Source organism: Trichoplusia ni, chromosome 18, assembly GCF_003590095.1.
Source record: "Trichoplusia ni isolate ovarian cell line Hi5 chromosome 18, tn1, whole genome shotgun sequence".
In the NCBI taxonomy this organism is placed as follows: Eukaryota; Metazoa; Arthropoda; class Insecta; order Lepidoptera; family Noctuidae; genus Trichoplusia; species Trichoplusia ni.
The window spans coordinates 2,713,597-2,740,753 of NC_039495.1; the positions used below are offsets into that span (position 1 = coordinate 2,713,597).

At 36.9% G+C, this 27,157-nt stretch overlaps 2 protein-coding genes across 2 annotated transcripts in view; one reads left to right on the plus strand and one right to left on the minus strand.

Moving 5' to 3' along the window:
* The first annotated feature begins 236 nt into the window (after positions 1 to 236).
* LOC113503023 (sarcoplasmic calcium-binding protein) lies at positions 237 to 12,975 on the plus strand. Its single transcript, XM_026884807.1, has 6 exons — positions 237 to 555; positions 9,955 to 10,137; positions 10,888 to 11,049; positions 11,285 to 11,425; positions 11,921 to 12,040; positions 12,294 to 12,975. The coding sequence occupies exons 1-6, from the start codon at positions 457 to 459 to the stop codon at positions 12,399 to 12,401; spliced, it is 813 nt and encodes a 270-aa protein (XP_026740608.1). The 5' UTR covers positions 237 to 456; the 3' UTR covers positions 12,402 to 12,975.
* Positions 12,976 to 13,294: 319 nt separating this feature from the next.
* The window catches only part of LOC113502744 (nuclear pore complex protein Nup88), an 87,724-nt gene continuing 73,861 nt past the window's right edge, over positions 13,295 to 27,157 (minus strand). Inside the window, exons 3-14 of the mRNA XM_026884397.1 lie at positions 20,772 to 20,891; positions 20,133 to 20,345; positions 19,220 to 19,388; positions 18,762 to 18,881; positions 18,139 to 18,238; positions 17,700 to 17,853; positions 17,271 to 17,370; positions 16,815 to 16,928; positions 16,074 to 16,300; positions 15,397 to 15,553; positions 14,803 to 14,891; positions 13,295 to 14,116 (exon numbers count right to left, since the gene is read on the minus strand). Coding sequence (XP_026740198.1) covers positions 14,050 to 14,116; positions 14,803 to 14,891; positions 15,397 to 15,553; positions 16,074 to 16,300; positions 16,815 to 16,928; positions 17,271 to 17,370; positions 17,700 to 17,853; positions 18,139 to 18,238; positions 18,762 to 18,881; positions 19,220 to 19,388; positions 20,133 to 20,345; positions 20,772 to 20,891 — 1,630 coding nt within the window. The 3' untranslated portion in view covers positions 13,295 to 14,049. The remainder of the gene's footprint in view (positions 14,117 to 14,802; positions 14,892 to 15,396; positions 15,554 to 16,073; positions 16,301 to 16,814; positions 16,929 to 17,270; positions 17,371 to 17,699; positions 17,854 to 18,138; positions 18,239 to 18,761; positions 18,882 to 19,219; positions 19,389 to 20,132; positions 20,346 to 20,771; positions 20,892 to 27,157) is intronic.

Consider the following 27,157-nt stretch of genomic DNA (forward strand, 5'->3'; position numbering starts at 1 on the left):
ATCGTGTAAAATGGGAGGAGCAAATACTCGATATAAAATAACTCACTCAATAACTCGATCAAATACAATGGTTTAACTGTTTTTGTCCAAAAACTGGACTTATGGGTACCCCAAAAATTCCTTATTTGCCGCAAAAATACAGCACCACATTAGAAACGTATTTCTTTAAAACAAACCTACGATAAGTATTAAGTTTTCTTTGCCCCCACATAAAGCGCTTTTCTGCTAAATGGTCATAGGCCCTAAACACAAGGCACATGGCGCCGCACAAATCCTCTCCCTTTCTCCTCCCGACGAAGGGACACGAATAAAACCGAACGCGCGTTCCAAATTCAAATCAGTCCAATAGTTATCGAGAAGTGCATCGCACGCGCTTACAAGCGGTCTGAAATGTCGAAATAATTCATAAGAAAAAAAAAAGTTTTTTATGTGATTAAAGCAAGAACTGAAAACAAAATGGCGTTGTCTATTGTGAGATTTGGATTGAGAACGGTTATGAATTTTGAGAGGAATGCAGCTGTTTTGTCTGTGGTCAGTGCACCGAAACAATTTAAAGTAAGTAGAGAATTAAATTAATTAATGAAATTGTTATAATGTTAAGTGTCGTTGACATTGCATGGCCGATGCATTCTTGGTGCGTCGAGCGTAACTGCATTTGAAGCAAACTGGTATTTTAACACCGTATGAATAGGTGGCACCTATATAATTAACTGCAGTTTACTATTACAGATCTACATTTAAACTATTTTCAATGTTATGAAAAAAGGAAAAATATTTATTTGATTCATTCAAAGGGTAGGAATTGTTTCTCAAACTTTTTTGATAGAAAATATATTACGATTACCTAGCTGCAACTTGTCTTGCATTACGGCCTTAGTAAAATACACATCGTTATGTCTCCCATCTAGTAATTAAGCCAATTACTAATAGTTAATTATGTAATTAAATAGAAACTTGTAAACTGAATTGTTGTACCTACTCACAAAATACTTAAAACAACCGAACAAGCGAAGACATGCGACATCATATTTTTGTAAATAGCAAAATCGTACCTAAAATTTTTTTGACCGACTGTGCGAAGTAATGTGTTTCAGGGATATTCATTCAAATAATTCACATAAAAATTACTTCAATGGATTTGTCTCTTCTTGTAATTAGGTGTGTAAGAACAATAAAATTCCTTTAAATAATTTAACTTTCAAATTGCTCTTAGTTACGTATTCTCAGGTCCGAAAGGTCACATAGGTTTGCATATTACTTTGCCTACAAACGTTATAACTAAATTCCATTTTCTTAAGTACCTACCTAAGTGCTGGGTGCCTACCACCTGCCTGAACAAATTTGGGACATAGATGGTTTAGAAATTTAGAACCTTTTTTTTACCCGGGGCTATCTTCATGGACTTTCGCCGCTAGTCACGTTAAATAAGACGGTCTTAAGCCAAAAAAATATTCCCTTATCGTAAAAAAATATTAATTAAGTAATATACACATCCATTAGCATTTCGGATAGTTACAGTTAAATTGATCCATTATTTTGTCATTAAATTTACCCATTTAGATGTTATAAAATAATTACTACGAGCCTATAAGAATCCTATTTCTATACACTATATTTTTTCCTGTAAACGGAAAGATTGAGCATTCAACAAGCTTTTTCACTGCGGATTAGAAATTCCAGCTTACAATATTTGAAACCTGTGTCTCCTTGGGATGTTTTCATTCATCGTTTGTCAGTGGTGTCTTAAATTAATTAAGAAAGTACAATAATTCGGTTCTAAGAATGTTTTATTCTACGTATTTTAAAAATAAACAAAGTTCCTTTAAAAACAAATGCAACATCACATAATCGCCACAAAAGTGCATAACTGATAACCTATAATAAGTCAATGCCTTGGCAACACTAATTACATTCAATAATGATCTCTATTCACTAGTTTTAAGTGCGATAATTGTGTGACCGTTTTGCTATTGTTTGTAGGTCAGCTTGGTGTTTATCATATTGTTTTAAATAGAGGCTTTTTTATTATCTATTTGGGTTCAATGTGCACGAGGTTTGTAAAGGCGAGTGTGAACTTATCATCGACTGAATGTAGCTGTCTCAATTATGGGCATAGACCCTTTCATTAATGAGAAAGAATGTCAATAAAGTTCACTTTTAGTATATGTGGACCTTATAATATGTGCCTTATGCCTAGAATCGCGGATTATCTGATACTAGCTGATGCTCGCGACTTCGTCCCCGTGGGTAGAAGATATAAGTTATGATTTATACCTGCCCTGTTTTTTTCCACATTTTCCATTGTATCTTTGCTCCTATCAGTCGCAGCGTGATGGTTTATAGCCCATAGCCTTCCTCAATGAATGGTCTATTCAACACAAAAATAATTTTTCAATTTGGATTTGTAGTTCCTGAGATTTGCGCGTTCAAACAAACAAACAAACTCTTCAGCTTTGTATATTAAGCATAGATTAACAATGTCGTATGATGTGTTTCTATTGCCGCTATACAGAACAAACATCTAATATTTTGAGGTTACTTAAGTAACTAAGAGTTAATTTTGGTGGTGGGCTACCAATTTCATACGGGATTTGAATACTGAAACTGATATACTTGAAAAAAAATATTTATAAATATTAATCTGTCTCCTTCATTAAAATGACAGACAGAAATTGGTCACCCATCCAATTTTTGAGCTCTTATTATTATTTTCATTATTAAATTTGGTGTTTGGTGGCCATAGAAATACATCTTCTGTAACAGTTTCATCATGGTTCATGAATCATGAGGTAAGGCCCGGTGACAGATGGATGGACAGGCGGAAAGAGAGCAAAGCCGAAGAAATAGGGTTCTGATTCTCCCTTAGGATTCGGGCCCTAAAAAATACATACCAGTTTTCTTAGAAAAAAAAATCTTTGTTATACAATAATAGTTAACTACAATTACTTAACGACTTATGATTAACAGCATAACAACCTTGATATAATGTTGTTTGTGACTGGTCAGTGGTATACGTGAGCGAGGTCAATTTTGGTATAAACAATCATAATAATATGTAACATTGTTAGATAAAGGTACGTAGTTCGGCCCTTCACAAGGACAGACGGATGTGCTGGTAGCAGAATAATAACAATGTTGTTTGTAAACATGTCTGGTTGTTTAAAAATATTGATTAGATAGAAGTGCAAAAAACTTTAACTTATTGGAATATTGTTGTTTATTATTTGCTAATTTTCCCGCTGTTCTTTGAAACCTGAAAAGGTTCCTGCAGTAACGCAGTAACACATAAAAAAATAGTCATAAATTATAGAAATTTGTTTCGTTCTAATACTACGAATGCGAAAATTCGTATGTATGGATGTTTTTTTTTTTATCTTTCACACAAACACCACTAAACGAATTTAGATGAAACTTGGTACACAGATAGTTCATAATCGGAATTAGCACATAGCATAGTATATATTCCGATTTGATATTTTCGTGGGATTATTTACTATTTTTAACCTGTGGGCCCGCGGCTAGTGAAATATTTTCTTGATATTCAATTTTGAATTTTTGCTTTTCTCTTGTCGAAAACCATTTTCGATTACTTATTCATTCAGCTTTAAAAGGGAACATAAGTAAGTTTTCTAATACAGTGGAATTCACTTGTTTGTAATGATCTTATAGTTGAGCATATAGACTCTATTTAAACTTTCATGGATGCTTTCAAACAAGTTTAGTTGGAAAAAGTGGTAAAGATATTTCAATTGATCAACTAACATTTCAAATACGTAGAACATGGAATTTAAATGATGATATTTACTTTTACGTGTTTTGAATATTTGCTAAACAGACCAATTTGTATCTACCGCTGATGAATAAGTATAAACTGTTTCACCACAAAATATTTCAACATAAACTTACGATAATTTGATTGTCATTGTGTTCTAACGACCTATTTATTTTAATTGATAACATTTCATTGTTTTGTAGATGCATTAAAAACTGGTTGGTATATCACGGGCTCCCGACACCTAGGGTACAAAAAAGAAATCATTTATTCTGTTAATAGGTTAGGTCATCACTTTTACATGTCTTTTTTAAGAAGGCTGACAACCCTGACAAGAAATATCGAAACAAACTCAGGGGGAACACTAATCTCAATTTCAACGATTTCTCTACACAAAAACTATTCATCGATGTACACACAAGAATCTAACATAACACCTAATAATGTCTTAATACCAATATAACTTGCTTGACTTGAGTTACATAACCGTTGTTACAACAACACGTCTAGTGGGAGTGGGTCGATGACCCCAGATCAGTGGGAATCGCTGAGGCCCTGCATGTGGGCGAAGGGCTTATCATTGTATTGGCAAGCTTGGTGTCCATGGGCAAGTGTGTCACAGTGAAGTATGTCAAAATATGTGTAGAAAGCTTGAAACAAATTATTGTAGGGAGTTTTTTTGAACATTTGACATGAAAAAGGGGTTAAGTGTGGGTTTTATTTGTGATACAGAGGGTTTCTGTACTACCATTGTTTAATATCGGTTTTTTTTTGTTATATCGACAACAGGAATACATGATCTTTGAAAACGTCAATTGTCTAACTATACGGTTATTATATACTCTGCCAAAACAATGTATCTATATGTAACCATTTATGGATGTAGTTAAGTATAAAATGTAAAACCAAAAGTTTACAAAACCCTCGGACGACTCAGATAGTTCCATATTGTTAACGTCGTATTGCTGAGTAGTTTGACTTATTGATGCGCCCAACGTTATTTATTCACTCGCAGCAAAATCACTTAGGAAGCGGTGAAAGGTGGGCGAAACTGGGTGCTGTCCAATTTAATATTTGATCTTCAAAAAGTGCTAATTTTTAGCCTTATTTAATTAAATAACTTTTGGTTTTGATTTTAAATATGTATAGTGGAATCATTTTTTAGCTGCATGAAACTAGTAATTCCCTGTTTTCTTTCGTTTGAAAACCCTCGGATGACTCAGATAGAATTGAAACATATTTTATTAAGCCCCTCTAAGTCCTCAATCAGTTTTTATTCCACATCCCTATCCGAATTATTTTACCTTTTATTTTTTTAATAAAAAAGTATTCTTTATGAAGGGCCAAATGGCCGCACTACCTGATACGTTGTCTATGGAACAGGTTTGACCGGACAAGCCCAAGCCTTTCGTTATTATTGTAACTGGTATTTAGAGTTATAGCACCTTAACTATGTATATTGCACTCAAATGATAAAACGTCTGTTGGTTTGTGGAACTTGGTATTTGCAGTGTCAGTAACGCTAGAAGACAATATCAGTCATAACTGTCTGACTACCAAGATACCCGACTATATATCATGAAAAAATATAAAAATGACCGGTGTTTTAGTTATATCTGGCGAGACTATATGGTGGCCTCAACGCCAAAATCAGAATTACTAAGAAGTAAAAACGACTGTATATTTATCCAATCAATAGATCGGCTAGAAAATCTTCATGCTTTTTGCAAAGATAGATTTTTGTAGATGCTTGCTAGTTTGTTAGATAAAAAATGAATCATCCCCAAAAAGTTACTAAATATGAAGTTAGAATTGCTCTACTAATAGTATTTAGACTTTCGTTGGTAACATAAGCTTTACAAGGATGTAAAAATCTCATTTATCGTATTCGGGAATAGCTAAATCAAAAATCCGGAGATACTTAAAGGATTCATACAACTGTAGGAAATTTGTATCAAAATAAAACCTGTCACATCTCACGTGCGCCATTTCTGACCTCTTTAACCGGCGGCCATTTATATAAAGTATCATTCACAGTAACCGATCATCTGTCCGTGAACTAAATTGCAAATTGTTGCAATTTGAGATCAAGACGATCTATCAACAAAGAGGATGGGTATTGTCGTTGGATAATAGTGTAGAAGAAGTGTCAATAGGTTTGTTTGAGGGAATCTTGTAAAAAGGTTTATGGGAAAAAAGGCGCAATAAAAAAAATAAGTTGAAATTACATCAATTGAAATTTGAATAAGTATTTGGTTTCGAGAAAATGTTGTTGAAAGGTTATACGATTTTAACGCAGTTTTGGACAAATATTGTCCATCCATTCAAAAACATTAAATTTCCTTTTATGGAAATTAGCAGATTTTGAGGCAATAAGAATTGGCAATAAATAGATAGCTGGGACAGTGTTAACAACCAATAAGAAACATAAATAAGGAAAAAACAACAAAATTATAACATAAACTATTAATCGATTTGATAACAAATAGGAATTGTTCTAAAAACGTGTTCCTTAATAGGTCGTGCCCTCTAATTATGTAATTAATTGATAACTTTATAATTAGAGCAATTATCGAAATGTATTAATAAATAGCAAATAGTTAAGGTAAACAGGAAAACTGGTTTCGGTACTCCCTTTGTTGACAAGTTGGCCAATATTTATATCTGAGTAAGTTTACTTACCGTGAAGATTTTCCAGGTTTTAGACACTATTAGGACCTATTTATTAAGTACTAGCTGTTGCCCGCGACTTCGTCCCCGTGGGTAGAAGATATAAGTTATGATTTATACCTGCCCTGTTTTTTTTTTCCACATTTTCCATTGTATCTTCGCTCCTATTAGTCGCAGCGTGATGGTTTATAGCCTAAAGCCTTCCTCGATTAATGGTCTATTCAACACAAAAATAATTTTTCATTTTGGACCAGTAGTTAACAAACAAACTCTTCAGCTTTATATATTAGAATAGATATAGATTTTGTATATTGTATTCCATATTGTTAACGGGAAGACAGCGGGCTGCTGCTACTTTGATGAACCGTTTTTTCTCTCGCAGCAAAAGCACTTAGGAAGCGGTGAAGGGTGGGCGAAACTGGGTGCTGTCCAATTTAATATTTGATCTTCAAAAAGTGCTTCATAGTAGCCTTATTTAATTAAGTAACTTTTGTTTTTGATTTTAAATATAGTGGAATCATTCTTTAGCTGCATGAAACTAGTAATTCCTTGTTTTCTTTCATTTTATCTTACACAGAGGCTAGTAGCATGATGTCAAACATTTTTTCTCAGGAGTTATGCTCAAATCGCAAACAGTCCTTTGCTGGGTAAATACATTTCTGCCCATGACATATTATTTGATAATTAAGCAAAATAGACAAACGGAAAATTACGTTACGAAAACAATCAAAGATTTCTTCCAGGAGGCTGTTAAATCAATTTTAAATGAATGAGGACACAAAGAAAGCAAGGTTAATATCCAAAATGCGTTTGTCACCAATTTCTTTGATTGATTTCAATTGCTTCGACCGTGTGTTTGCGAATTGGGATCGTCGACATTATTGTTCTGTCCCCAAACTAACTTGTCTCAAAGACTTTTCCAAATGTTGCAAAACAAACAAAACGATCGACGTTATATCATAATTTATGTACAATATTGTATACTTTTATCTTTTTCTTAAAGCTTTTTTTTACTATTGCGTGTGCGTGTGTGAGTGCATAAACTATTCCATGAACACATAATGTATATCTGAGTTCACACCGACATGAGCCAGTCAAATTTATATCACAAACTCTTGGCGCCCTGGATCAAACACTGTTTGTCAATGTACGTAGTACTTGCATTAAGTTGCAACAGCCTTGACGTTTATTTATAGAAATATCTTTGCGTGTTTGTGTCTGTGTAAAAATTAAACTTGAATGAACGGTAAGAGCTTCAAGCATATTGTTTTCGTTGTACTTTGAATTGTTGGTATGTGCAAGGACATGATATAGACAGTTTCTTATCATTCACCTACATTGAAAGCATTTAGTTCATTTTTTGTAAATTATCGACTTGCACAGTAAAGAATTTAAGCCTTGTGTCGCGGGTGCTTTCACAAACATGCAAATCACTTGCAACAAGACACCCATAGTATAGTTATGTCACCAGTACTACCGCATACCCTTTATATTTTTTGTTTTTGAGGTGTTAAGTAATCCTCATTGTCACCCTACTTCGGTAGGAAGCGGGTAGAGTCAGATTCTTACTGACTATACCCAACAGCTGTGTCACATCTCTCGCGTTTAGTTGAGCGTGGCAATGCGTTCTTGCTAATTTGGGTATAGGTGTAGAATAGAATAGAATATTCTTTATCGTACACCATGGAATTGCAGCGGGTGGTGTACTACGACCATAACATTAGTATACAAACTCTGTACGCCAAAACAGAAGCAGCCATCTTGGCCCTGACTTTTGTGCAATGCGGCAGCGGTTTTATTTATTCGGACTGGTTTTACTTAACGGCTGCTATATTTTTCTTTTTCATTGATCAGTCATAAACTTGTTGTCGTTAAATATACTTAGTACGTATTTAATTTTTATGAGACCTTTCTCCTTTAAGGGTAATTTAAGCGAAACTTACACACAACATTTTATTTAAGTCACAACTTTACTTATAATTTGTAAATAGTACTGCAATCGTTAAGCAATGCACAAACCGCCATATTCGAGACGTGTCGATACTTTTATGATTAACTACCTTCAACTATCGTAATTTTAAGTATGTTCATTTTTAACCGATTTAAGAAAAAGGAGGAGGTTATCAATTCGACTGTATTTTTTATGAAGAATATATACAGAGATTATAATTATTTTATGTATAAACTAGCTTTTGCCCGCGACTTCGTCCCCGTGAGTAGAAGATATAAGTTATGATTTATACCTGCCCTTTTTTTTCACATTTTCCATTGTATCTTCGCTCCTTTTAGTCGCAGCGTGATGGTTTATAGCCTAAAGCCTTCCTTGATAAATGGTCTATTCAACACAAAAATATTTTTTCAATTTGGACCAGTAAGTTCTGAGATTAGCGCGTTCAAACAAACAAACTAACAATCAAACAAACAAACTCTTCAGCTTTATATATTAGTATATATAGATATATGTATATTTACAACAGTGCACCTACATTATAAAGCGGTGTTAATTATATTAGAACTTAATTGTCCTACTGACGTTTGACCCCAAAACAATCATTCTTCAGATTAGATACAAAACATCCATTACTTCGCTTGTCGATGTGATGATCATTTACTGAGAAAGGTCTGGATTATTAACAGGACTGGCAACATAAATCTAGATTGTATTCTTTTAAAATCGAGTTTTTAATTAAGCTTTTGCTCGAAGGCAAAAAAATACAACTTAACTCAGAAAAGACATTGCGGTACCAAACTTGCACTTCTACTCAAAACCCATAAAAATATAAAATTAACTTTAAAATTAAATATTTTAAAACGCCATAAAAATACAAAATGCATTTTATACGGCTTTAAAAGAAACTCGCCGAATATGAATTTCTTTTCGATGTTACAAGAGAAATTTGGTCTCTTACACTTAATTTACAAGTAATGAGATTAAAACAACTTTGAAAAACGTTGAAGTTCTTTTAATCTCATTATTGTGATAATCGATAATAAGGGCGAATGCCATGTAGTTGATACTTGTTGTCGAATGCGAGCTGCGCCTGCGCAGACGGCTTGCATAATGCGGTCAACGCACTCGATTGTCACTTACGATACGTACGGTTGGTACACAAGTATTATCTGCAATGTATTATCTTTATTGATGTTTAAGCTAATTTAGTTAGTTTTGTTAAGGGTTTTATCTCGTGAAGTTAAACTTTTGAAGGACATTGTAATAAATGTAGTTATTTTCAAAGGGGTTCAAAATGATTTGTTTCCACATTTGTGAAAGGAAGGTATTTGAGCTCAAGAAAAAGCTAGGAATTAAATTATTAGACGTAATTACTTGAAAAAGGGGATAGAAAAAATTTAATACAGAAATCAATCCACCAGACTCAAACAGATTATACTATTCTCAACTTATGCTGGGCTTAGCTTCCAATCTTACCGGAATGTATTGACAAAGCGGATCATGGACCTACAATCCTCATATTTACTCGTCGACTTTATTTTTTTCTTCTTTTTGTTTCCAGTTATTCCACACCAAGCCGACGTGCAACGGCAGTGTGTGCTACTTAGACAGTGACCGGGAGCTGCAGCAGCGGCGCGCGGCGCTGCGGCGGTACAGCAAGCAGCACGGCCGCCCCGAGGAGGACCGCAGGAAAGACAGCGACTCCGATTCAGACTCCGATACCGAATGCAAGGGGTTTGATAGAGTGAGTGCAGTTAAACCACTAAAAGATATTAGGTTGATGGATCGTCTCGCAAAGTTGGCGAACAATAATTATTTTCCACAACGCTATCTAGTTTAAAACTAAGCAAAAGTTGTATTTTGAGTACTAGACAGCTGAAAGATAAATTGCACCCAGAAACTGTATATTACACCAATAATCGTGTTCATCACACATATTTGTGCTGGATGGGAATCGAATCCACGGCATGTAGTATAGCAGTCAGGGCCGCTAACCGCTGAACCAATAGGCCAGCCAATTATTTCATTGCATTTTAAGCTTGCGCTACAACGACTTTTTTTAGGTGATTCGTTGAAACGGCGATTGCCCGGATATGATGCCAAGCTAATTGAAACCATTTATCATGGTCACGGGTAGTCTGCCCGTGACCATGATACCTGCAAAGGTGTCGAAACGTCGGGAACTAAAATCAAACATTAAACCGCGATAAAATCCGTAAAAGTAGTTTCATTTCAATGTCTAACATTCGCGTAAACCTAAGAAACCACTACATACGATGACTTAGATCTCAAAATGTGTAAAGCACCTTCCTTACAAATATTAAAAACCTTAATATAATTAATCGAAGTCAACATTTCATCATATATTTAAAGTATTTTGCATACTTTCCTTAATGAACGCTGGTCATTATCAACAAAAAATCCAAAATAAAATTGATTCTATGCTCATTTAAAAAATCTGTATTATTAACAAGAATCTTCATTTTCTTTCCAGTCAGAGTTCTGGCGCCGGAAGATGCGTACAGTCCACAACATTTTGGATGTCGACAAGGACGGCCTGATCTCCTTCAACGACTTCCTGCTCTTCGCCGAGAGGTTCAAGTCACTTGGACATCTGGACGACCAGCAGGCGGAGGAGTTCATTAGTATTATCAAGGTATTTGATGGATCAGTTTAAAGTTACTTAAGACTTAAAAGAATATTTAATAATATAACTAGGGATTTAAATGTATAGATATACAAAATCATTCGGATCAAAAACCTCCCCAAAAAGGTAACATTAGAAAAAAATCTCATCGAGGCTAAAACGGTGTCTTTTATTCTCCGAAAAAAATAGACTTGAGTTAATACAAAGAAAATTACATTGGACATATTATTAATTGCTATTCCAGTTAACATGGGAAGAGCAGTGGGGTGCTATCGACCCTTACAACTTCGTGACGGTGGAGCAGTATCTGGAGGACATGCATCACGTGCTCAACGACAAGACGCTTAAGAAGAAGGCGCATCGCTGGTTACCGTACCTGTTCAAGGTAAATTACTATCTGCTGTTACGGCAAGAGAGATAGACTCCATAAAGTACCTATTAAGGGTATTTGAGTCAGAATACTGATCGTTGAGACTATTGGCAATAATAGTGATTAGTTTTATTGATTTCGGACGACACAGACTGAAATAAATCCTTATTTTTGGGACTATCATTGTTGAGTCTGGAATAATCGTGAGCTTTACGAGCTCAAACCACGAGAACAATTCAACCGCCCCTTGTGCCAGAGCCAGATAAAACTTCCACGATCTCCTCAGATCATAAGTTATTCACACCTATAGTCCTTTCAACCTTCCTTGGATAAATTTCGTATTACCTGCAAAGTCTCTCCGAATTCCAGATAATACCTTTTCATATACAGCATGCACTTTAAACACCATGAACTCTCGTTTTTCCCGTATACACCCAATTTTGCTACAAATTCCCCTCCAAACTCTGATAATCACTCAGTCTGTTTACCAATCGGTGTTAACTTTCTTAGGCGGTTGACAAAGACAAGTCTGGCTTCATCTCGGTGCACGAGTTCAAGCTGTTCTTCCAGTGCCTGGGGCTGGACAACGAGCATGCTGCTGTTGCCTTTGCTGTCATAGATGTTAATGGGGTAAGCTGATGAATATATGAAGTTAGGGTGCAAAAATCCTGATATGTAGTTAGCGTCCACATTCCATATTCTGGAGTCTTTTATGATGTCAATGTACACTAAAACAAGTGATTTCGAATATTTGGACTAAAGAAGAACAAAAAAAATTAAACATTAAAAAAATGGAAATATATAGGTATTTTGACATTTTATTTAGAAGTGCCGTGTGCACTTTAAAATAAAATAGTTTAATCGTTTCTATATTCTTCCTCAGGATGGCAAACTATCGCAGAAAGAGTTTGTGAAACTCGGAAGAGATTTTTTCTGCAGCGAAGACGAGACAAAGGTTTCCAAAATGTTTTGGGGGCCACTGATTAACTAAGTCATAGTAATATAAGCTTTATACCTAGCTCTTAAGAGACATATTTGACTGCGGTTCATTTTTAGGTTATAAGTGCGTGTATTTCTATTAAAAGACAGCTATCTTAAATAGTTTTCGTTAAGTTTAGGTTGCGTCACGCCATGCTTTTGACTTCGTGGCGTAATGTAGTCTAAATTAGTTTAGTTTTTGCATATTGCAAGTTAAATGACGGTGAATGTTGCTTTTTGATACGATTTACAAGTTTTTTAACAATAATACATTTGAGGACAATAATGATATCTCTCATAGAGCTCATAAACAGGTTACATTTGAAAACACACTTCCTAAACCAGTTTTCAGTACACTTTTTACTCAAAACTAGTTTTTTAGAGATTCAGTATAACATCAAAAAGCATATGAATAAAGATGTGATGTAACGTAGCCTAAATATGTTTTAATATAATCAGACTACGCTCTTACCTATAATTCTGTCTACCTGATGACACTAAAACAATTAAATATAAGAACTTCCTATTTTACTAACATTCGATATTGAATGTAAAATTATATTAAATAGAATCTCAATATATTTGAATCAAATTGTTTTATTTTTCACTTGTTAAATTGACATTTTTCCCCTTTGTCAATGTTTAGTTTACCAACCGACCAATTTTCGGCAACGGCTAGCCGTAAGCAAGCACAAAAGGAACATAGAGTGCACCTGTGTTGGCGCACAGGTGCTCTTTCTGATCCCTTATTCTTGTAGCCAAAAGGAAAGGCATTTCAACACAACTAGAGAAAAAAAAAGGCCACAATTCAATGTCTTCCGAAAAATCATAAAAAGAAACAAATTTATAAAAGAATTAATAAAAACGTAAACAAAGACTAGAAGGTCGTTTAAAACAAAGATCAAATAGGTTTCAGTAATCTTTATTTTGTATCAAAACACAATTCAATCAACAATTTATCAAGATGTATGATTTATTTGACTTATAGTTGAAATGGGTCATGAAATAATATTAAAAAAAAAAATTATTTAAAGGAGCAAATTAAGGAAAATTAAAACGATTTTACGAAATCAAATTCACTACTGGCCACGTATCAAAGGCGGCTATCAAAGGCTTTATACATAGATATGCATTATGAACAACAAAAATCTATTTAAACTAAGACTCTTTTACACAAGGGAAAACAAGTGACCGATGCCGACAATTTAATAATACCTAAGACGTTAAGTGCAAATGCAGGGCGCCACCGCAGTCGACCTGATATTCTGTGGCGGGACGAACAAAACGCAAATCGCGTAGGCTGGTTCCATGAGAGAATCTTGGAAGGATTTGAGAGAACTTTGTCCAGCAGTGAGACACAGTGGGATAAAAAGATGTATCTACTGAGGATTGCGTCATTTGAAACTTGAATTGTCAACTATCGGAGAACTTGTAATGCTTCGCTTCTGAAGAGACTTAGCATTATACTCTTTTAGAAGTAAGGTAATTCTTCATCAAATATACTCAAGTAGAGAACTAAATTACGCAAACAAAAAAATATTGATTCCGAAAAAAAAAAATTGTTCTGGCAATACAATGAGAGAAATCATGACAAACAAGATATTCAAACAAAAAAGGACAGAAAATTAAACAAATACTTATTAATACTAGAGTTGTAAATACTAAACAATGCTGAGTTGGTCTTTCAGTAACTTAGTTTCTTCAATTAGAGTTGATATTTGGCTGGTCCTGGAAATTAGAAACATTATATATATTTTATGAGAACGGAAACATATAATTGATATCAAATAAAAAGTACTTTGACAAAGTTGATGATTTCTTAAAGGACCATTGACGACATAGTTACCTAGGGGTTTTTTTAAGATAGAAAAGACACTTCGGTTCTTCTTTAGACTTCGTTTGGGTCCGAAACTAGTTGCACAATCCCGATAAATACGCGTGAATTAGCCGTTGCATCAACAAACAATGAATCAGTCTTACGATCGTTGCTAAACGAAAAATATCTTAAAAAAATCCAAAAACGTTTTTAAATGTCACTCCATTCAAAATTTATCACAGTCAGTCCAGCCGTTTTTATAGTTGTAAAATGCATTGTTATCGGGTTTGAGCCGACCCTGAAAATTTAAACCTGCTTATCGGGAAGTGCCTCAAATTTGTGTTACAAATATCCAACCGGAACGACAAACAAACAAACCAGAAAGTGAGTGTATAAAAAAGTGGGAAAAATAAATCTTTGATATATCATCAGAGTAAATAAAAACTGCAGCTATTTTGTAATTTCTCGAGTTATACAATCAATCAATACATATAGAAGAATAGAAGAATCTTCTAGCACACGCTCACTCCTAACGCATTTCCCTCTGTCTTAATTTATTTTAATACAATATGTGTAATAAATAAAGCTATGAACTCACTGTTGCTGCAGTATTGAGGAGATGGTGTCGCTGTGAGACTTGCCGAGTGCGATGTCCTTCTTCTTGTACTCCTCATTCCATTTTTCCAACTGGAAACCATAAGGGACATTATATTAGGTGTTTTATTTAAATGTTTCCAGCGTGAAAAGCGAATATCTTTAAGGTACATCTAGAACACGCGGTCTCTCATCGACTTAAAAGGTTACGGGTCTTTTAACTGACTGAGCCAGAATCACGGGCTCGCACATAGTATGCACGACTCTGGCTGAACCCGTAGCTAGTGCAGCATCATACCGTAGCTACTACGTAGTAGCGTAGCATAAGAGCGTAGTAGCGTAGCACAAGAGCGTAGTTGCTGCGTAGCTAGTGCGTTACAAGTACGCACCTGATTGGTGACTGGCCTGTGTTTTTGTCCGACTGTTATAATGCCGTGATATTGATTCCCACCCAAAACAATAGTTTGTATGATGAGAACGATTAGTTGTATATAGAAATATATAAGTATGTTTATCAGTTGTCCAGTACTCATAAAACCAGCTTTGGTTAGTTTGCCACTAGATGGAGTTGTGTGAGAGTTGTGTCACATGTCCGTACCTGTTCCGTCTTGTTGCTGGCATGCAGTTTGAGCGTGCGTATCTGTTCAGCGAGCCTCTCCCCGCAGAGCTGGTACCGCCGCAGTACAGTGAGCAGCTCGCGCTCTGCCGGCGTCGGGCTCGCACTCGCGCGCAGGCGACGGATCACAGCCGAACATCTGGCGGGTATAATATAGAAAATGTTATGAAATTAACTGAAATCATTTATTCTGTAAGTAGGATACTTCACTTTCGACATGTTTTTTGAGAACGTTGGAGTCGAAATTTCGTGATTGACTATCTTGGAAAGAAATGCGGAAACAAACTTAGGGTTCGAAGTAGGGGTTAGTCAGATATGATGTGTATGGAGTTCGTTACATCGTTTTTTCATGGCTCTAGATTTTTGAAGCGGTGTGGGTATCATGATGCGTTGTTTGAAAAGCGCTACTTATTAGTTTATCCCAAATAAATTGACTTCTTTAATCAGAGGGATCTTTTTTTATTTTTGCATTAGAGAATTTCATTTTTGTTTAACAAAATTCTGTCAAAGACAGTCTCAGAATAAATATTTTTTGGATCACACAAGCGTTTGTTAAGCGTGGTGCCTTATGCCACTCTAGGTGAGTGGCATAAGGCACCACGCTTAACTTGTATAAAATTCAGTCAAAACAATCAAAACCATCAGTTATCATTACCCACCGATACTTAAGATCATCCTGATGCTTATCGGCCAGCACGCACTTGTCGCTGAGCTCCCGCGCGTGGTCCCGCGCCCGCTGCAGCGCGGCGGCCAGCTCGGGCAGCCAGCGCGCCTGCTGCTGCGCCAGCGCGCGCAGCCCCGACACCTTGCGGCGCAGCGCGCCCGCCGCCACCGCCTGCCGCGACATGTACTCGCCGCGCAGCCGGAGCGACGCCTGGCTCAGCAACTGCAGGGGAGGAAGGAGGGAGTCAATAATCAGGACTCTAGATAGATGGACCGGACTTCAACTGCAATTTAAACGAAATTGCATTTCAAGTGCAGTTGACACGTTTGCAATTGAATTGCGGTCTGTCTGTAAAGAGCTTAAAAAAACAAGTCTAATGTTCGATTCCAAAGTTCACACAGTAATTCGAATGTTGTGTGTTTAAAAATGAATATCACAGCTTCCATGATTCGAAAAGCCGTAAAAATGAAGCTGCATTTGGTCTCCGTCCGATCGTTTTGGATTACTGTCCGATCAGGCTAAAAGAGTAAAAGAACAGCTGGGCACACGTGGACTAGAATAAGTCCCAAGCAGCAGGTCGGTGGCTTACGATGAAATGGGCGATAGAAAGCGCAGAATGATGTATTGAACTAAGTACTGAAATACAGTATCACTAGCCATTAACTACACATTGTATACTTACTACATATTTTTGTAAGTAGATACAAAATGAACAGATAATCTAAAAGTTTATTACCTCCAAACACTCCCGGGGACTTGGCTCCTCATTCTTCTTGATGTTCAAGATTGGTTGCGACACTTCTCGTGTCAGAATCTCTTGAAGGACCGTCGTGAATGACAGCTTCTGTCTCTGAAAATTTCAAGAAACGATTTGCTACTTATTTTTTATTACCGAATTGCTGTACAGTTCTCACTCTTTGATCTTCTCTATATTTAACTACTGTGCTGACTTGGATATAGAAATTGGCAAAAGGTGAACGCATAGACGCGTTCGAGATGTGATGTTGGTAGATAATGCTCCAGATCCCTTTGAGAACATTGATTACCCGGCTAGATCACTGGGGGTTGTCGATTTCAGATACCAGTATCTCACTACAGTACTCCTATTATTTTTCTCTACATCACAATACCGTCACTATTTTCCGTTTCGCGAGATCTGCGTTCGTGTTTAATCGTCTTCATTATGGTTTACCTCTTTCAGTATATTGATAATGTCATCTTGTTCGAGCGCAGGGTTCTTCAGCTGAAGTTCTTTGTGCAGCAGTTCTTCTAGGTCGAATGGTTCCAGGGTTCTGTTTGGAAATATAGGTAGTATATATTCAAGGATATATCCGAAAGCATTTTAGCATGTATTTAAGATAATTTTATTGAAACGCTCGAAATGGACGGAAGCTTTTGGGTTCTCTATTGTTGCGTAAATACAAATAGGGCACAAGCCAGCTCGCAGATGTAGGCCAAGACAATAAAAACAAAAGACACAAAAGTTTGTGGAAAACTTCGCAGTTTCGCTAACATACTAAGAGAGCATTCACTGCCTCAAACGTCACTAGCTGTTACACACATTCTTGCCCACTTCAATATCACTTATATCAGCAATAAGGCAACAGTGCGGGTTCCTGACCTGGCCAGCAGCGTGCAGTCCCCGCACAGCACCAGCATGCAGGGCAGCGGCGCGGCCGCCAGCGCCAGCCCGGCCGGCGGCGGCGCGGCGCACACCGCGTGGCGGGCGCTGCTGCGGCCCCCACACATCGCCGACAGGACTGACTCTGTTTCAGCTACACGACAGGAATTATTCAATGTATCGAGAATTAGTCTATAAGCGCTGAAATTTACAAAATCAAAATCAAAAGTCATTTATTCAAATTAGGCTGTTAATCATCATGGCCGACTAGTCAGTGGCATGCCAAATGTATCGACAACTACCCTAAATGCTTGAATGTAGCTTGATAACAACATTGATAGATATAGCACAATCTATCATGGCCACTTAGTCAGGTTATTTTCTTATTTGAAAAGTACTACAGATATTTATAAATATAATTATGTAAGTATTTTGTTACCTTCATCAGCGAGTGCATAGTCAACTAGATGCCTGAGGATCGGCAGCGTGATAGTGTGGACGCCGCCCGCGTGTACGCAAGCGTATGTGTTGTTTGTGCACTACGGATTATAAATAGCACTTATTGTTATCTATCTTCGTAAAACAATGCCTAAAAACCGGTTAAAGGCGATTCAGACCGACAACACTGAGGGTCCCATACAAATAGGCTAATGATAAACCAATCGGTTGGGTGGCTTATATTTTTGAAGGTGGGCACTAGGTTCCCACAAATTTATGGGTGTAACTAACGTTGCTTAACCTCAGTTTTTAGTATTTGTTATAATAACGGCGGCAGAACTACATCATCTTGAAAATTCATAAGATACAGCCTAGGCAAATAGGGAACCTCATTTATAGGATATTGTTTTTCCACTTTAAGTACGGAACCGTAAAAATACTTAATTCGTTTAAGTTAAGGAATAGGGGATGTAATGATAAGGGGTGGCAAAAAATTAAGTAAGTAACAAAAAATAACAGTTCACTTATAGAAATTCAAACAAATTTGAGATAACCTAAAGCTGCATTTTTAATTGCTGTTAGGGTTGTCAAGTTAACGACACATTTACACAAAATTTCATTTACTGGGTATAGATGAACTGGGTATGAGTACTGCAAGTCTTGGTCAGGATTGAGGGTCATGTTTATTTCGACTGCTTCCACCACGTAGAGGGCGTGACTGTCGCCGTCCTCTTTCTCTGTAGGCTGTAAAACAAACAAACACAAAATTTTAATCCAAAATCGATTTCCAGTCAAACGGATATAAATTTTGACGTGGTGATTTCTTTTTATAAAAAAATTACTACTGGAGGAAGGAAGATAACGAGAGTAATAACTGTATGAGCATAGGTGTTTTATTAATCATGGTAATTATTTGATTGTGACATACCTAGCATGATATTGGTTAAGGATGATAAAATATTTTTTACAATAAGCATCCCACCACCAGGTGTCCGGCAACCACAATACCGACTAGATGATCAGTGTGTATGGAAAAACATTTTAACAGATAATCCCAACTTCACTCAACATATTACACTCACATTCGGCAGCAAAAGGCAGTGATACAAGGCCGCGGAGCAGGTTGCGACTACTATCAGCGGTGGCGTGTCTCCTCCACCCAAAGCGGTGATGGAACAGGACTCGGAGCCGTAGTTGTCATCAGCAGGAGGGTACATAGCGAGGGGGCCTGTTAGCTTCGGCTGCAGAGGACTGAAAGGAAACATTGTATATGGAGCTGTGATTTCAAAAAGATCGTAAACAATTTTTATAGTTACTATCGTGAGACTGATTCAATATTAAATGATGCAAGGATTTACTCACGCGTGTTTATCGGGGGTGCCCGACTAGTTTCGGACCCAACGGGAGTCCTTAATCATGAGCTGACGCGGTGGAGTCGCGAGTCGAACTGACTCGCGACTCGCGTATAGTGAGTAAACCGTTGCATCATTTAATAATCTTGATCAATTATAGTTAGGGACAACATTTCTAGAATGCCGGATAAATTAATGTTCTGAAAGATCCGTTTGTGTATTACAAGACAGAGAGTTTATGTTAAAAGTTTGAAAAGTAAATGTATTACCATTAAAATTTATAGATGGAAAAATCTATAGTTAACAACTGCATATTAGAAAGAATTCATAATAGTCCTGCAGAGCATCTACGCTACAGAGCGCAGATAATATTAAATTATCTACAAGCGGGGATCATTAAAAATGAATACGAACTTTGATTTAAGCACAAGACATAATAAATCCAAATGCTCGTAGCTAAACTACAACTGTACAAGTTGATGGACATTTTAAGCTACACGCTATACGATCGGTCCGTAGATGGGCGATCGTCTATCTCACAGCGAGTTCCTCCGTGTGAAACATTATAGCTAAGATGATAACTTAATTCATACAAATAAAGAACTTAGAAGCTATTACATATTGAAATCAGTTTTTCACATACCTCTTAGTCTCCAACTCGCACTGCATCATATAAACATCACCATTGCCCCTCAAGATCACCAGGGTTTCGGAGTCAGGTATCGGCGTGAAGTCTACAGCAGTGTCTCCTAGACTGTCCAGGATAGTCCTGCCGGCGAGTTGGCCTGAAGGCTTTGGTCCAATGGAAAGGATCCTGACTAGTTTTGGACCTTTTTTCGGAGCAATGCTGTAGAGTCTGAAAGGATATAGATTGTTTTATTATTTTCTTTAAGAAGTAAACTGGTTAGAGGCGCCTTGGATAAAACAGTGGTATACTATAAATATTGAAGGTATAAATCGATCACATCATGAAGTGAAGTTCTGATGCAATTATTTTTACAAATATTGAAAATCACTCTTTTATGTTACTAGTTGATAACCATGTATAGATAACTCCTTGTAGCTGTACATTAGCATTTTTCAATGGTTTGGACTTTAAAAGCGACTGTGACCTCTAAGTTTGTTTCTTCTCGGGGTAGTCAGATAGGAAATGTCAAAGGAAGTGATGATATATCTTATTTGTAGAATAAATAATTCCATTTCATTTCAGCTGCTATGCTTCTCGGTTAGTATCGGGTTAACACATTTTTTTTAATTTCTGTATGAACGTTGAGGACCATACCTGATGCTGTTATCGGATCCGAGGACCAGGACGTGTGAGCTGGAGAGCGAGCTCGGATGCCAGTGCACGCGGCGCACCTCACCTTGAGAGTACAGGAACCTCTCGTCTAGAGAGTAGCTCCTAAAAAATAAAACAAGAATTTTGTCAAATATAAATATGTAATGAACCTGTATGTCAGCCATGTTTCAAAAATAAACGATATTTGATAAACACGTCATTGGTGTAATTTTATTATTCCTATCATAAGGATTTCTATAAAAGAACCTTGATGAGTTGTCAAGTATTTTCATTGATTTATTGTTCACGAACCTGATACCCACACACGAAGCAGTACGCCTACTAGGTTTAATCCATTTACGAATTGTGTGGGTAAATCAAATTTTCTTGAGAAATAATAATTAAAATTTGGATTAAGATTGTTCCTACCTACGTACGATTCTTATATTGAATATGGAAATAAGTACATGTTTTACAGTAAAATTATAAACAACCTTACATACTTAGCAGATAAAATGTATATGCTTCTTGCATTTTTAACACAATTAGGCGATATTATCCATAGTGTCCTAGTTGTCTTTCACTATGACAGCTATTATATCTAGTAGAAAAAGTCGCCCTAACTTGATAAATACGTAATTAACCCAAAAAAACGTTTGCATCCATAATCTATGATAAATAAGCGAGGAAAACCGCATCTTCTTCACGTGGTATAATAATTTGATTATTTCGCCGGGCATTTTTACATTTTCCCGTGTTTTCGGCGGAAAATGTGCGGTCTGGATTAATCGTGCGTTTAGAACTCACCATCTTGTCGGATTTACTTGTTTAATATTAAAATGGGGTTTGTGATTCCGAACCGAAACTGTGGGAAGAATGTCGACCAATTTTGTGAGAAGGTATATTTTTAAATTTTAGTTTTATTTTCCTCAATTTGATGTTACAACAAACATCGGAATTAGATTTTGAGTCATTTGAACAAGACGTTACTCATTAACATACTTCATAGATCTAAATTTACTGATTGTCGTGACTCGCGAGGTCCTAAGCATCTGTTACTACGCAAAATGGAAATCGTTGAAAATAATTCAATCTTCGATGCATTACTAATATAGATCACAACGGACGAAACCACTTGCATAGTTTAAAAACCATTTGTTACATTGATTCTCAACTTATAAGGAAGATCCATCAAGCTACCATCACACCCATTTTCACTGACAACAATACGTAACCTTCTCCTATTTGGACTTTCCCCTTTTTAAACTTTTGAGCCGGCATTTAGTGTCTATCAATAGATCCTCGCGAGTACCACTGCGGCACTGAGCATGCTACATGTCCAATTGTGAGTTAATCCCATTGCCGGCACGTTCGGGATTCACTTACATGTACCGCCAAAACGTGCTGTTAAACGCGAAACTTCATATTCATTGTCAGTTTATAGGGATGGTGGAAAGAATGTATCGGTCAGTGTTAATTCGATCGAATATTTAATTTGATTTATTTTATGAAAAGACGGGCTTTTACAGGTGACGACTTCGCAAAGACTCTGTTTCTGTTTTCGCTCTTTCATTGGTTTATTTCTTTACCCTGCAAGCTTTGATGATTAAGTAGGTATACAGTAAAAATGTCGGCCTATTTTTGTATACCAACGGATGCGCATGAACGTACAATAGAATACAATAAAACATGAAAATAGAACCTAAAGAAAACCGTCACTGGTCAGTTTCCAAAATATAAATCAAACAATTTTTACATACCAAAGAAAAGGACGACCATTAGGCGGTCAACTAAAAAAAATACACATACAGTGAAATGTAAAAATTACAAATGGGATGACATTAGAACAAACGGGGGTTCCGACCCGGTCCGTAGTGTCTCCGGAACAAAAACCGATAAAAAACGGCGAAAAGGATCCGATCCGGTAAAAAATAAGAATCAGACAAAGCGGCCGGACGGCCGGTAACCTCTATACGTGTCCAGTTTTTTTACGAGCACCCCGCAGCCCTTTTGTCCTTCCGGGAGGCCTTTTTTTAAATAGATCAGGGGCTGGCAAGTAAAGACCGCGGCCGACGTCCACCCTGAAATATTATTGTGGATTTTTCTGCTTGGCATTCATAAATATTTCCCAGGGAGAACCCCCGCGCCCCCTCCGTCTACCCACTGTAGGGGATTTACTCGAATCGGCGTAGAATTATAAATTCGGTTAATAAAATATGATACGATAAAGCCGCTTTTTTTCTCTGGCGGACCTCTATTATATTTTGTTTAATTTAAATATGAATAATTAAATTTAAAAAGGAAATCTCGGGGCTAATGAAATTTTTGTTTTCGAGATAATGAATTGAAAACACCGAGTGTCGCTCGCTCAGTGCTGTGTTATTCTTTTCTCGCTCATTCGGATTCAACCTTCGTCGTCTAAAAACGCCCTGAAAAATATTATATTTTTAAAATGTATTAATTATGAATACGAATTATATTTTTTCCATGTTTATCTGACCCTTTATACTATCACGAAGACCGACACGCGCGAATTGTGTTTTTAAAGGCCTCCTGTGTAATTAGAATTAATTACATTTTTTATATTACGTTTGATAATAAGGAAATTTTATTATTTACTTAGTTGTGCTTGCTGCTTGTATTCAGAACATCGACCATAAACACGCAAAGATTATCACTCGCCTGCTGTATAAGACACAGGTAGCGGAAAAATAATCCCAATTTTAATATTCTATACCCATCCAAATTGTCGGACACAAGTAAAAAGTACAAAAAGAGAGTGCGGTCGAGACATGGGTCCGCAAAACCTCGAACAACGCCTTTAATCAACACAAACGCACCCGGCGATCAAACGGCCGAGAATTAAAAAAAAACATCGATCCAGTCTGCCACAACCACAAGGGATTAAAATCGTAACGAACGTATAAAAATATTCAAATACAATACTAACAAATTGATACAAACACTCATTAGGTGCGGATCGCGGAAGGCGGCCGAGCCCGAGCCCCCGAGGGGTGCTCCGCCGGCCGATCTCTACCGACATTACAATCCACATCCAACGTACAAATATTATCTAAAATTCCTTCTCATTTATAATCCTTTTGTGTCCTCAGCGCGATGTCCTCCGTCAAATCCCCCCACTCCCCACAGGGGTCGGGTGGGGGTATTTTTATATTTTTAATCGCGTTGGGCATTATCCAAATGGACATTGGCGGGTGCGCCGACTGCCGGTGCCGTCTAGATGATAAATTCTCCTTTCGTTCGACACCGGGCGCAATGTTTTGTTTCGTCCCTTCAGTAATGTCTCCTTTATTGGTATCGGAGTAAAAAAATCTCTCATAGTCATTAATTACAGTAGATTTGTCTGCTGCTGACTGGCGAGTTCTTGGCGACTATTAAAAATGGTTTGCCATCTGTGCCTTCTCGTCGGCTGATTTTTTCGGCGTCTCCTGGCAAATGAGGATTGATTGTGGCAATCGTTTGATGCAGATTCTTATTGAATGCGATGACGGTTCTGTCTGTGATCGATGGTTCGCCTTTGTGGCTTCAATTAGGTTACAATTTTTGTGGTGGCCGTATACAGAGAAGACAAATTGTCTTAGTTTAATGTATAGATGTATAGATATTCACGATATTTCGTCATCTAGCCAAAATTAATCTTAATTTACGATGTGAACAGACAGAGTATTTTAATGGAAACACATTTAAGTCGTTTTTAAGTCCGGACGTGAACAATTAACGTAATCAATGACCAGGGTAACAGACGATCCGCAAAAATCCGACGAAAAACCAGCCAGCTACGGAATCGTGAACGTACATAAATTTAGTAGCCGTATAACGGAGTCCCACGACGGGCTGGACCGAAGTTTCACACCATTAATTCTTACACGCAGCCCACTGCACTTTTTCCATCGTACCTCAAAAAATTCCAGCAAAAAAGAATTGCTTTTCTATATGCAAAACAGGATACCCGTGCTCACACCACCGTCATAATAGGATCATCTATACAATATCAATTTCGCATAATATATTGGGGTATTTTTATGTTTTATTGGACTCCAGGATTTTGGTCCCATTAAACTTTTTTTCGAATTTTATGTAACGGAAGATATTGTTCTTCTTGTTTGGAGCTTTTAAAATGGGGTGGGTCTGAGTAATGTATTGTTTTTTGAATTGTGTCTCGGGTTATAGGAAAGTAATCCGACTGGATATGTATGTAGTTGTATCGTTTAACATTTATAGCGTTGCGGTAATTTATTTAGTTCTATTGAGGGCATTTAGTAAAGTAATAATACAAAATAAATGATAACTCATGATGGTATTTAAAACATTAATCAATTGGTACAATTTTCTCGGGATTTTCTTGATTATTGTTTACGAGTTGTATACCCTTACAAACCTGTAATTGGTAAAAAGGTCATCATAACCTAATCCTTAAAATTTAAATGATCAAATAATAAAACGTTAATCAGTTTTTTTTCAAATCGCTGTCAAGTCCCTGTCATATCATAACCGAGGACACTTTCGGGAGATGGAAATTTTGGGGTGTAAGTAAACTCAATTTGTGCCCAGCAAGTTCTAAACTACTACAGGCTTCAATCAATGATACCTATAAATTCCGATGCAGATTTATACAAGACGAACATTATGCACACACAAACAGTTGGCTTCGAGCACTGTGTTCGTTTGTTTTTTGGGAACGTATGCAAAAGTGAGTGCGAGTGTGTTAACGCGTGTTTAGCGGGAAAACGCCGCGTCGAGTGTCGATCCGACGTGTGACGTAAAGTATTGGCTGCGAAATGGAAGAAATATATTCTTGATACTTGAGTAAAGATTTTTTCAGTATTGACCTACTATTATGTGCTGTAAAGTACCAAAAGCATATTATTATGTGCTTTAGTGTTATTATACGATTTGTGAACAACCACCATGGATAATAATTTGTCGCTCGACTTAAGTATTCAATGAGAATAGTAATAGTAACATTTAGCATAGGTTTCAATTGCTTGCTGCCGTTAAAAGAAAACATACATATACTTATTAAGTATTTCTTTAAAAAAAAACTGCTACGGACATCCTGATACCTTATTAAAGTATAACTTAATGAAAAGCATCAAAACGCGTGAGGCGCACTACATTATTATCGTGGCGAAACAACGATCACTTCGTCCCAGGCCAACGCTTCGCAATTTTTATTTCTGTTCCTTTTTTTGGCCACAAACCTCCTTTTTGGGCGAAACCGCGTCCGCGGTCGAAACTGTTTAATGATTTGAAAAACGTGTTCTATCAGCCTTTATTCGGAAACAACCGAAAAAAGGCGACAACAAAGGGTTCAGAGTGCAAATATAGACTCATCGGTTACCGTTGTGCTGTCCCTAAACCTTACTGACTACGCATTTTGATCCTTATTTCGTTGGGATAAGAAGTATGTTAGATTTTTGGGAGTGTAATTTTTTATTTTGTTGAAGTGTACGCACAGATCTCATCGGCAATTTATTATATTTTGTCCGTTGGTGAATTTACGATTATTTGAACGGCCGGTGGTCTGTGCGATTGGTTGTTTCTAACGCCGATAAATGTTGTTCCTGCATGGTCAATACACGGGGTATGGTAGATTACAATACAAAAGAATAAAGATTTATATTAATGTAAATTTGAGGAGCTCCTGGCTAAGCTATAACCGCATAAGTGATTCGATCACAGGTTAAGCTATGCTTGACGCGGTTGGTCCGTAGATGGGTGACCATCTTTGTCATAACGAGTTCCTCCGTGTTTCGGAAGGCACGTTAAATTGTGGGTCCCGGCTGTTATTCCTACATCTTTGACAGTCGTTACAGGTAGTCAGAAGCTTGAAAAAGTCTGACAGCCAGTCTAACCAAGGAGTATTGTGTTTCCCAGGTAACTGGGTTAAGGAGGTCAGATATGCAGTCGCTCCTTGTAAAACACTGGTACTTAGCTGAAACCGGTTGGACTGGTAGCCGACCCAAACATAGTTGGGAAAAGGCTAAGCCAATGATTAATGTAAATTTTTATTCATAACATTTTCTACAAACAGAAGTCAGTTTTTTTTTAAGTTTTTGTTTAAGAGAATTAAGGGATCCTAATCTTCAACAAAAATGTATTACCCCCTTTCAATACAAGGAACGTGCTTTATTGCGTGGTAATCAACGGTCACTCAAGCATTATCAGGGTAACTTTTCTCAACTACTTTTATATTCAGCTCACGTCAAACCGGATGCAACTAAGTACCAATGGTTTATAATTTATCTATCTGACATCTACAACCCTGTTGCCTGGGCAACACGATACCTGTTAGTAAGACTGGTTGTCAGACTTTCAAGCTTCTAACTACCCGTAACGACTGTCAAAGATGTGTAAATAATATCCGG